The following is a 12,703-nucleotide window of genomic DNA, read 5'->3' on the forward strand; positions in this document are numbered from 1 at the left end:
AAAGCTAAAGAAGCTTCTACTACGCTATTGAGGTGTCCCTATATATCCCTACAACCGTATACATTTTGGTTCCTATTGGCCTAGGCATTGCAATGTTGATAGTGACACACACACCCCAACAGAAGGAAAGCAGGCTAAAAAAGCTAGATTGCAAGATAGGAATGGGTCAGTTAGGATTGTGAAGACTAGGGTGATGTAAATGAGGTGTGTCAAAGCAGCACCATAAAAGTAAACAGAAATCGAGAAGAGAAGAGCTGGTCCTGCAGTAAAGGTAAAGTGTGTCGTTGAGTCGGTGTGGACTCCTGGTGACCACAGAGCCCTGTTAGTAGAATACAGAAGAGGGTTACCATTGTCATCTCCCGTGCAGTATGAGATGATGCCTTTCAGCATCTTCCTATATCGCTGCTGCCTGATTTAGGGGTTTCCCATAGTCTAGGAAACATACCAGCAGGGATTCAACTCGGCAACCTCTGGCTTACTAGTCAAGTCATTTCCCCGTTGAGGCCCCTAACCCTGGTGTGCCTCGCAGTTCTCGAGGGCCACTTGGCCGTATGGTCAGGCTCAGCTGCCGCTCCCGCTCCACCTGCCCCCATCACAGGGTCTTTGTGTGTGCTCAGCTCAACCGCCACCACCAGTTGCGCACATTGCGGCTAGAATTATTTTAAAGATCGGCGGTTCGGCCTGGTGGCAGTGGCAGGGAGCCTTGTTGCAGGGCCCCCGAAATTTTTTTCCACAGGGGCCCTAACCTGCTCTTTGCGGCCCTTGGTTTATGTATGTGTATGTTTATGTATGTGTTTGTTTATTTTACTAGTCCACTGCTGGCGGGAGGCTAGGGGGGTAATGATATGAAAAATTAAATAATAGCAAGCAATTGGGTCATAGGAACTTCCTTAAATGTATCATTATGGGGTTAAAGAATAATTTTATACAGGTGAATCCTATTTGGGCCAATTATATATAAAAATGCTGTTCTCCTCCTTTCAACCCGGTAAAGAGTTTTTGTGTTTTGTTTTGTCTATCTACTTAATCATTCATTCATTCATTCCCCTAACCCTTCCCTTCCCTCCCCCTCTCTTTTTTCTTTCAGGTAATCCACAAGTCATCTCTCTCTCTCCTCCCCATACCCCCCTACTTGCAGTGGCCTCAACAACACAACTCCTGTATTGAAAAATATGAATGGGAAACGTATACGGGATCATCTGGATAGTATATAAATGAGATATATCCCTCTTCTCTTTACCTGAACACACTTACAACTTTACAGTCATAAAGAGGAGGGGAAATTACTCAACTATATGCAGTAGGTTAGTAAAAGGCTCTTTGGGGAACTTCACAGAAATAGTCTTTTGAATAATTATTTGAAATCAAGGAAGGAAAGAAGGAAATAGCTACACTCCTATACTACTCCTGTATGCATATCACCCTTGATACTTCTCAGTACTATGCATTGTTTACATGTTGTATGAGAAAATGGACAACAATCTAAGTTGCAACACTCTAGAAATTTGGTCTATAGTAAAAATGGAGCCACCAAGGTAGGCAAAGGGTAAATTAACCTTTGTAGAAAACCTGGGATGAAAAGATGCTCTTGGATTTCTTCAGAAAGAAAGGTGAAATGAGATCTCGCCACCAATCTTTTTCATGTTTACATTGTTGATTTGTCTGTTTGATTGGGATTGGCTGGGAGGGATTAGTTAATAAAATCAGTATCAGCTGGCTCGACATTCACCTACAAGAAATTACACAAGCCTTCCCTGAATGGGATAATGAAAACATTTATGATAATGCACAATGGGGGATGCTTTAAAAATTCTCTCTGTTACATTTATTCTTGGTGAAAGTGAATGTTCATGTGCAGAAGCCAGCTGATTCTATTTTTTATGTTCAAAACTGGTTCTTTAATTGAACAATGCAGGGGGAATTGAAGTTATAAATAAATATGTGTCACTTTCATTGAATAATCTACCTATTTGTCACTGTATTTTTTTGAAGGGGAAAACTCTAATAAAGTTTTAGTGGTTTGTTTGTTTTTTAAATTAAATGTTGCATCTTGCTGACAGGAACGTATTTAGAAATGTATGCTTATTTCCAAGTAGCCTTTTTGTTTAATATAGGCACATGCTTGGGTTTTTTTTGTTTTGTTTTGTTTTGTTTACATGCTGTCTCTTGTTCATGGCACATGCCTAAAAAACCCAAGGACCAGGTTCAGACTGCAGACTGAGAGTGGGAAGGGAAGAGAGAGGTTCAGGTTTTAGCTGGGCCAGAGTTAAGTGTGTGCCTTGTTCCATCCCTTCTCTGGGTACATAAGCCTCCTGCCTTGCCAGGGGCTGGACCCGAAGGGCAGGAGGTAAAGCTCAACCTGGGCCCTCCTGCAGATGTTGGCCTACAACTCCCATAATCCATGGCCTTTGGCTCCTGTAGTTGGGGATTATGGGAGTTGTAGTCCAAAAACAGCAGCCCTGAGCTAAAGGGATCTTGCCATGGGGCTCGAAGTCTGAGGCTCTAAGAAGAGCCGACTCCTGTGCAGAGCTCCGGGTTGGCAGCTGTTGAACTGGCACACAGAGGCTGGCACTGAAGAGATTGAGGATGTAGTATGGCCAGGAAGGAGGTAACAATTGGCTCTGCCTTACAGTTTGCAGCCAAGTGAGGCTACATTGAATGTCCGCTAAGGCCCCCAAGCAGCCCTGCTATCTCCCTTGCAAGTGAGAGGGAGAGAAGAAGGTAGAAGTTGTGAGAGAACTTGAATGGCTTCTGCAAAGGTAAATCATGCCTCACAAACCTTCTGAATTCCTTTGAGAGTGTCAACAAGTGTGTGGATCAAGGTGATCCAGTTGACATAGTATACCTGGGTCTTCCAAAAAGCTTTTGACAAAGTTCCTCATCAAAGACTCCTGAGGAAACTTGGCAGTCATGGGATAAGGGGACAAGTACATTGGTGGATTGCTAACTGGTTGAAGGACAGGAAACAGAGAGTAGGTATAAATGGAGAGTTTTCACAATGGAGGGAAGTAAGGTCCCCCAGGAATCTGTACTGGGAATGGTGCTTTTTGATTTATTCATAAATGATCTAGAAGCAGGAGTAAGCAGCGAGATGGCCAAATTTGCAGATGATATCAAACTTGGGTAGTGAAATCCAAAATGGATTGTGAGGAGCTCCAAAAGGATCTCTCCAAATTGGGTGAATGAGTGACAAAATGGCAAATCCACTTCAACGTTGGCAAGTGTAAAGTGATGCCATTGGGATGAAAACCACCAACTTCAAGTATAGGCGGATGGGATCTGAGCTGTCGGTAACTGACCAGGAGAGGGATCTTGGCGTCATAGACAAAATGATGCGGCCACACATGGAGTACTGCGTACAATTCTGGTCATCACATCTAAAACAGGACATTGTAGAACTGGAGAAGGTGCAGAAGAGGGCAACCAAGATGATCAGGGGCCTGGAGCACCTTTCTTATGAGGCAAGGCTACAGGACCTGGGCCTATTTAGTTTAGAAAAAAGACGACTGCGGGGAGACATGATGGCGGTCTATAAAATCATGCATGGTGTGGAGAAAGTGGATAGAGAGAAATTCTTCTCCCTCTCACACAACACTAGAACCAGGAGTCATCCCATGAAATTGATTGCCGGGAAATTTAGGACCAGCAAAAGGAGGTACTTTTTCAAACAACACATAATCAACTTGTGGTATTCTCTGCTACAAGATGTGGTGACAGCCAACAACCTGGATGTCTTCATGGAGGAGAGGTCTATCAACGACTACTAGTCAGAGGGCTGTGGGCCACCTCCAGCCTCAAAGGCAGGATGTCTCTGAATACCAGTTGCAGGGGAGTAACAGCAGGAGAGAGGGCATGCCCTCAACTCCTGCCTGTAGGCTTCCTGTTGCATCTAGTGGGCCACTGTGAAACAGGATGCTGGACTAGATGGACTTTGGGCCTGATCCAGCAGGGCTGTTCTTATCTTCTAAGGCAGGATAGGACTAGGACAATGTGGAGCAGTTCTGTCTCTTCCGGCACCATCTTGAAAGGCACACACAGAGTGTCGTCCTTCCCAGCACTTTCCTCACACAGTTCTATAGCCAAAGTGCCTAGGAGGATGACGCTTCCCCACGCTCTGTGTGTGCCTCCCCTGCGGGAGGGAGGGACAAAGGAGCCCTGCTTGGGATGCAAGAGAGGGGGCAGTTTGAGAGAGATAGATGTGACAGTTATAGGACGCAGTTGGAGGGCAGTTAGACTCTGAAGAGGAGACGGTGAGTCAGGGGCTTGGAGCCGGGGGGAGGTTCTGAAGAGTGGAGCCTTCCCTGGTGAGGAGAGAACTGGGTCTTTGTGTATGTGTTCAATTCGTTAGTTGGTTAGTTAGTTAATTACACTTTTATACCGCCCCACACTCGTGTATTTAGGCGGTTCACAATGATAAAACAGTTAAAAACACATATACAAACAATTAAAAACTAACAATTTAAAAATCAAACATAGAATTAAAAACCTATAAATTATTAAGAAGCTGAAAAAGCCTGAGTAAAAAGATGGGTTTTTAAGTATTTTTTAAAAATTCTCAGAGATGGGGAGCATCATATCTCTATAGGGAGTGCATTCCATAGTCCCCGGGGGGCAACCAAGAAGGCCCGTCTCTGTGTGGCCACCAGACGAACTGACGGCAACTGGAGACGGACCTCTGGAGACGACCGCAATGGACGGTGGGGATCATAATGAAGAAGACGTTCTCTCAAATACCCAGAGCCTAAGCCGTTTAGGGCTTTATAACTAGCACTTTGTATTTTGCCCAGAAACCTATAGGCAACCAGTGTAACTCCATCAGCAGAGGTGTAATGTGGTCTCTCCAAGATGACCCAGAGACCAAGCTGGCTGCCACATTCTGAACCAACTGAAGTATCTGGACTATGTACAAAGGTAGCCCCACATAGAGCGCATTACAGAAGTGAAGTCTGGATGTTACCAACAAATGTACCACTGTTTTGAGGTCACTGATATCGAGAAATGGGCTCAGCTGGCGTATCAGCCGGAGCTGATAGAAAGCACCCCTGGCCACCGCCTCAACCTGAGAAACCAGGGAGAGGTGTGAATCCAGAAGTACTCCCAGACTACGAACCTGTTCCTTTTGGGGAAGTGTGACCCCATCTAGAACAGGTAGATAAAATTCATATCTTTTCTGACCCCGCACAATAAGTACCTCCATCTTATCTGGATTCAGCTTCAGTTTATACTCCCTCATCCAGCCCATTACTGCTTCCAGGCAGGCATTTAGAGAGGATATGCCAGCTCCTGAAGAAGTTGACCTGGAGAAGTAGATCTGGGTGTCATCAGCATACTGGTAACACCCAGCTCCAAATCCCCTGATAATATCTCCCAGAGGTTTCATGTATATAATAAAAAGCATTGGAGAAAGTACGGAGCCTTGAGGGACACCGTACTTAAGCTCAGATCTCAAAGAGCAACAATCTCCAATCGACACCATCTAGAATCTGTCCAAGAGGTAGGAGCAGAACCACTGTAAAACAGTGCCTCCCATCCCCAACACCCTCAGACGTTCCAGAAGGATACTATGGTTGATAGTATTGAAAGCCGCTGAGAGATCCAAAAGGACCAACAGAGTCGCACTTCCTCTGTCAATTCCCAATTGGAGATCCAATTGGAGATTGAAGATTGGTCTTAGATGGAGGCAGGGCAGAATGAATCTGTTCTCCACTGGAAAGCCGGGAGCAGTTTAGGGGAAGAACCAACGGTCCTCAGGACAGACACTGAGCAGAAACACTATAAGCAAGGCACCTGAACCCCAGATTGGAGAAAGCTGTGACAACACTTGGAAGCTACTATACTCAAACAACCTCTAGAACTTGTAATGATCATGCTTAAGAAAATTTGTTCATCAATAATTTTGTTATTTTGTTTTATCAAGTGCATTTTGTGTCCTCTCCCATCTCAAAATAAAAGACAAATTCAAAAATTTCAACAATTCAATAAAAGTTCCCAAAGCGGTTTACATAGATATAAATAAAATGGCTCCCTGTCCCCAAAGGGCTCACGATCTAAAAAAGAAACATAAATTAGACACCAGCAACAGCCACCGGAGAGATGCTGTGCTGGGGCTGGATAGGGCCTGAAGAGACACCCTCACTAGGGTTGTGCTGAACTACTCTGTGATCAAACTGGTCTGCAGCAAACCAAAGTGTTTCGAATGGTTCAAGCACGGATTGGACCAGCCCTGGAGAAAGGGGTCCAGACTACAATGGAACCAGACCGAACCTGTTTCATCTGCAGACCAGTTTGAGTGCTTGTAAAGGGGAATCTGGGGAACATGCCCTTTCTCTTCCAAAGGCACTGGGGGAGCGGCAAGAGATAGGCTCCTTAAAAGAGAAGGCATTTACTGGCACTTACAGGTTCTTGAACTGGTTTGAGAAGGTTCGGTTCGACGGAACGAACCAGCACATCTATTCAACCGAATTTGGTCCAAATTGGGACCAAACGGCGCAAACCAGTTCCGTGCACACCCCTAACTAGCTCACACTCACCTATTTGTGATGGGGTGGGGGCTTGTCCTGCGAGTTTCCTACACCCTTCCGAGAGCTCCTCTAGACCCAGCTCCTAGTTCTCTGTCTCAGGCTTCTGCCATGATCCCCTTTTCTTCTTGCCCATTGCAGTGCGTTCTTCCTGCTATCCACTTCTTCGATGTCCTGAACTGCATGTGTGATCTACTTCGCTGCCCTTTGGCTGCAGTAGGGAATGAAGACAAGCACATTTCACAATTCCCTCCCATTCAGGGGTTTACCTCCATGCTGTGTTTCATGTCCTCCTCTTCCCCAAGTGGTACAAAGCTCTAGGGGCTGTTACTGGATATAGTTTTCTTTTGGATGGGAGAGCAAAAGGGGTTTTTTTGGGGGGGGTCAAAGTTGGCCCAAAGGTTGGCGGCACCCTGCATACCCTTCCCCTGTGTGGTTGAGTGCCTCCTTTTGGGCATGTGCGAGCAGGTGGGCAACGGACTGAATGGGCACTCCCCATCCCCGACACTTTCCCACTTGCTCTCCATCCTGGCCTCCATGGCCAAAAGAAGGAGCAGCATCCTCAGTCCTTGCTTGCCACAGTGAGAAGAGGGAGGGAGGAGGAACACAGGTGGGGAGTCCACTTCAAATGCATCTGTTCACCCACCCAAGCTTTTAACTACATTTTGTAAAGTCCTGAATTTGTTTAAAACTATCTGAATGTTTTCACTGATGTTTTAATTGGTTGTATTTATTATAAACTGCCTAGAGGTGTGAGTTGGGGTTGGGGGGGTATACAAATACACGCAAACAAAAAAATAAATGAATTTTGTGACACCCCCTTCCCAGGAACTTATGGTGAAGGGTGGTGTAGAAAACGGAATAATAATAGCCTTGCAAAGGGGGATGTTTGTGAAACATAAAGACTGGCCTTTAAAAAGTATGAAGTTCTGGTGTAAATACAAGAAGCCTGGACTTTTGCTGGATCAACACACTGTGGCTTGCTGCACTTTTGGCTTCAGCTTCTCCAGCTCCGACTCAAGCTAAAAAGGGAAGCCTCAACATAAAGAAATCCCCTTCCGTGATGGCTTCTGCATGTCTCAGACCTGGCGCCGAGATCCCATAATCATCCATCAGTGTCCTTCCCTGTCCATCTCGGCAGATGGGTCCGATCCTGGTTTTATTACTAACTAGCCAACATCTGTGCGCTCCTTGGGGCCGGCTTTCCCCCCTCCTGCCCCATCTCTCCTCTCTCCCCCTCCCTCCAGCCCCACGCTCTCTAGCCCTCCCCTCTTCCATTCCTCCCCCTTCCCCACCACCACCTGCAGAGCTTCACTGGGCGGCGGCCGGCCAAAAAGGACCGCTCCACTGCCATTCCTACTCCCGGGTGGTGCACAGGAAACCCTGCCCCCCGTTCCCCTCCCACCCCGGCCTCCAACGGGTGCCAGGGCTGTGTTCCGCCACCTATTTCCCTCCTGTCCCAGGCTGCAACAGGCGTGTGGGGGCTTTGCCCCCACTGCCTGTTCCCCACTCATCCCCTCTGGCGCCACCCAGGACAGAGCCAGTCCATCCCGCTGCCTCCTGCCTCCCAGCGCAGGCTGCGGCAGCGACAGACCCTCCTCACAACGGCCGGGCCAGCCAATCAGGTGCCTCCCTCACCTGTCCCCACACTGGCTGCAGAGGCGTATCTAGGGAAAATAGCACCTAGGGCAAGCACTGAAATTGCGCCCCCTCCTCCAATCTGACCAGAGGTGTAACTAGGGAAAACGGCACCCGGGGCAAGCACTGAAATTGCGCCCCCCCGCCACCCCCCCCAACATGCATCTGACTGACACACATGTGTTTTTTTCCTCACAACAACCCTGTGAGGTTGGCTTGTATCTCAAACATCAGAATTATGATGCAATGATGATACACACTACATTATACTTAGGTTTTTCCTCACAACAACCCTGTGACGTTGGCTTGTATCTCAAACACCAGAATTATGATGCAATGAATGATGATACATACTACATTACACTTAGGTTTTTCCGCACAACAACCCTGTGAGTGACTGTATGTATTTTAACAAAACGAAAACCAAGGACTCCAGAGTAATTCGAGGGACTAGGGTGATAGTGCTAAAGACTCCTTATTCTCTCCCGCTGTGAAAGAAAGACTCCCCTTTTCCAAAACCGCGCGCTATTTACACCAGAAAAGGTTTCAAATGGAGGGGGAAGCCGCGAGATTGAAGTGGGGGGCCCCCACAAGTTTCACCAAGGAGTTGGTGTTTGGCTGCTCGTAGATGATGGGGAAGCAGCGAGATTGAAGTGGGGAGGGGGGCGGCCGCAAGTTTCAACAAGGGGTTGGGCTGCTGCTGCTTGTAGATCATGTAAGGCTGAGATGCAGAAGGAAGGAAGTGGCAGAACGGGCGGGGAATCGGGGATTGATAAGAATAAGAAGACTACACAACACGACAGAAGAGAAAACACACACCTTGTTGTGACCACCCGCCCGCCGAATCCTTTCTTGACCGCGCCACGTGCAGGCGAGCTGAGCTGGGAGGACGCACGCAAGCATGCGCAGTGCGACTCGGCACGCTGGCCGAGTCACGTGTGCATGCGTGCGTGACTAGAGACCCTCCCTGGCTGGCAAGCCACTAGAGGGCCTCTTTCTGCCTGGATATAAGTTCTGTCGAGAGCCAAGGCAAGGCAAGAGCATGGAACTAGGCGCCCGCCTTGGTGCCCGCCAGAAAGCCAGGCCAGCAAAGCAATGGGGGGGGGGGGCGCGGGCGTGTAAGGGACCGCTCGTGGGGGAGGGGGCGCCAGAGAAATTTGTATTAATTTTTTTTAAAAAAATTAAAAAAAATGGGGGGGGGGATCTGGCGGCGCCCCCCACGTGACCTGAAAAGATGGCGCCCGGGGCACGTGCCCCCCTGCCCCCTATAGTTACGCCTATGTTACTGACTGTCTCTTCTGTGACAGAAGGTAGCTTAACCACTAAAGTGTTCCAGGAAATGACTGTTTTGCTATGCAGGTGCAAGACCTAGCTTTTGCTAAAATGCTGAGATAATGCAAGGAACAGGCCCGACCTTTTTCAGGGGCAGGAATGAGACACGTGTATAGGAAGATGCAATAAGAGCTATCTCAGCAAATCAAGGCTTGTAGGTCCAAGCGTATAACCATACATGGACGTAGGTATCAGTTGAGCTAAGGTGCGCAGGTGTGAAAATAAGTCGTAGGCGGCATGCTATTTAAGGAGGTTGCCCTAAATTCTCGGGGCGGCCGCCACCCTTTTGAGCTCTGTGCTAACACAATAAAGTTTGATTTGAAACTCTGATACTGGTGTCTGGCAAATTACCTAACCAAGAGACCCGAACAAGGGTGGGAAGGGAAGCCCCCCTCGGCTTACCCACAACAGGGGGAACCAACACACACACACATACATGCAGGGCTTAGGAAGGAGCACAACAACAGTAAATACTAGTAAAATAAATAAGGAAGGCGACGGGAAAGCAGCATGGGGGAAGCGGGGGAACGAACACACACAGAGAGAGAGGGCTAAGGAAGGAGCACATCTCTAAGGAAGGTGCCTGGCCTGGGAAGCAGCGTGGGAGAAGCCGGGGTGGGGGTGGGACACAAACAAACTCACAGGGCTAAGGAACGCAGAACGCCCAGCAGGCAGCGGCTTAGTCTCCTGGGCCACGTGGTTGTGCAGGGAGGCATGCACTGTATTCAACAGCTTGGGGGCGCGCGCTTTGCCGGCCAATGGGAGCGCCCGCCCACCGCTTGGAGATCTTGTGAGTGCGCTTTTCAACTGCTGCGACTGCGCGAGTGGGAGGTGCACGGGTGCGAGCTCCGCTGGCGCTGCAGCCCGGGCGCCCAACGCCGGCCAGCCACAGCGATGGCGCACGCTGGGGCTTGTGATTTTGGTGGTGGTGGGGGGGCAGCCATCTTGCGCTCCCCCTTCAATGTGGTGCCCAGGGCACATGCCCTGCCTGCCCCACCCTAGTTACGTGTCTGACTGGCTAAGAGAATTAATTATAAAAAGATTGTTTGGAGAGAGATATTTATATTATATAAATTGTATTTTTTCCTGATGTTTTATTTTAAAGTGCCCTGGGAATATATGATGAAGGATGGCACAGAAAACTGAATTAAAAATACTCTCTGTAGCCTAGAGAGGACTGAAAATAAAATAAATAAAATGAAAAGTCAGCCTGGATTTCTGCCTGATCAACAGATTGTTATTTCTGCTTGGATAGAGTCCACATTAGGGCCTATTGTGTTAGAAACTCAGTTGGAGGAGGCAGAAGTGATTGTGTGAGATGCAGGCGGCACATTCGGTAGCACAATGCCAACGAGAGGGGCTTGCAAGAAGATAATGTAAGGAAAACATAAAAAGAACCCAGATGGACCAGTCCAGAGCCAGGAGCCTGTTCCCCGAAGTGGCCCTGGGAAATCCACAGGTAGGAAGTGAAGGCAAACCTCTTCTCCACCTTTGCTTCCTGCAACTGGTGTTCAGATGTATACTGCACCTGATGACGGAGGTTCCACTTCACCATCATAACAGTCATTAATAGACCTCACTTCCAGGAGCGGGTGAAACACAGGAAGACTTGGGAGAAATATCAAGATAGTTCACTACCACGTTGTGATACTTTAGTGGATCAAGGTATTCTCCTGCTTTGGCTTTTGGATAGTTCTCTCTTGGAAGCATTAGTCTCATCCCCTTTGAAAGGCATCTTCGACCATTGGCTATCACTGCATCTGGTGGCAGGGAGTACCCCCATGATACATAAATAAGAGCCTTGTCCCAAAAGAGTTCACAGACCAGTCTAAAACGGAACACAAGGTAAGAACCAGCAATCCCAATGGAAGAATGCTGTCTTGAGGTTGGAGAGGCAGGGACATATGCCAGGAGCGTAACTACAATAGGGCAAGGGGAGACAGTTGTCTGGGGGCCTACCGCCTTGGGGGGCCCACCAAAGGCAAGTCATATGACTCACTCCCCCAGCTGCACAGGCGCCCTGGCTTCCTTCAGTTGTATTCATCCTCCGAAATTGATGTGAGTGTTAAGACCTGGAGCTACCAGAACAGTATGTCTTTCTCTAGTACCATTGAATGACTTGCACCGTCCACAATTTACAAAATCTTTAAAAAAATAATTTAGGATGATGTTCTATTGTGGCATGCATATATATTATTCAGCCTCATTTAAGGTTTCTTTATTTCATGAGCTGAGCTTCAGTGAGAGGCATGGGGCACTTTTTAAAATCTTATCTCTAGGCCCACTCCAACCTTGCTACGCCCCTGACATATGCACATGCTTTCCGTCAATATTTATCTAGTGCTGGCAATGAGATCCCTAAGCTAAATAGGTGCTTTTGGCAAGCGTGGGGGTGGGATCCTCTTATCTGCCCTGTATCTACCGCCTATAAACTTAACTGAGCCTCTTTTCCATTCACCACGCAACGTTTGCACCCTTAACTCTTTGCTCCCTAAACTCAGAAAACTAGTTTATCCCTTTCGAGGGGGCAGGAATGAATAACTAAGACCATAGAGGTAGAAAAAGACAAGAGCCACGCAGCCATTACTTCCGATTTATGTTAGACTGATGCCATTTGCGGGTTAGCCGCCGTGTCATGAAGAGAGGGGAAGACACTCTATCTTCCTTTTCTATCATGCTGAGTCCCACTCGCGGAAGGAGGTGGGATCCGTAGCAGAGCAAATGTCCCTTTTGATGCTGCCTGGTGCATTTCCTTGGGGTGGAGGCGCTCGTGGTCGAGAGTGAGGAGGGGGCAAATCCTGCTCAAATTCCTGCTCCTACCCGGAGCGCCTCCAGGGAGCCTCCTTCACCCTGAAGAAGGAGCTGAAGCTTCAAAGCCCCTTTACGGTGCGTGGAGAGGGAGCCTGGTCTCCTCACGCCTCGGGGGAATCTGGGGAGGCGCTCGTGCATGAAGAGAGAGGGGTGGGGGGGGGGGAAGGAGGGGGAAACGCCAGGTGTGCAGAGAAGCGGGTGGGTGGAGGCAGGGCGGGAGAGAACAAGGACGGGGCGGCAGGTAAGGCAGCTGCTCCTGGGGGTGTGGGGCTAGGTTGAGGGGAGCACTAGCTCTCCCCCTGCCCCTTTCACCCTATAGAAAGATGCTCTGTGCTGTTGAATCATCTCAGGTTTCTCAGACAAACGAGTTTCCTCGATCTGCTCAGCAAAGCCAAGATCTCCCT

At 48.4% G+C, this 12,703-nt stretch overlaps 1 protein-coding gene across 1 annotated transcript in view; it reads left to right on the forward strand.

Moving 5' to 3' along the window:
* LOC128343873 (zinc finger protein 850-like) overlaps window positions 1-12,703 on the forward strand; it is a 38,930-nt gene that overhangs the window by 11,603 nt on the left and 14,624 nt on the right. Inside the window, exon 7 of the mRNA XM_053293308.1 lies at window positions 530-554. Coding sequence (XP_053149283.1) covers window positions 530-554 — 25 coding nt within the window. The remainder of the gene's footprint in view (window positions 1-529; window positions 555-12,703) is intronic.

Source organism: Hemicordylus capensis, chromosome 2 (assembly GCF_027244095.1).
Source record: "Hemicordylus capensis ecotype Gifberg chromosome 2, rHemCap1.1.pri, whole genome shotgun sequence".
NCBI lineage: Eukaryota > Metazoa > Chordata > Lepidosauria > Squamata > Cordylidae > Hemicordylus > Hemicordylus capensis.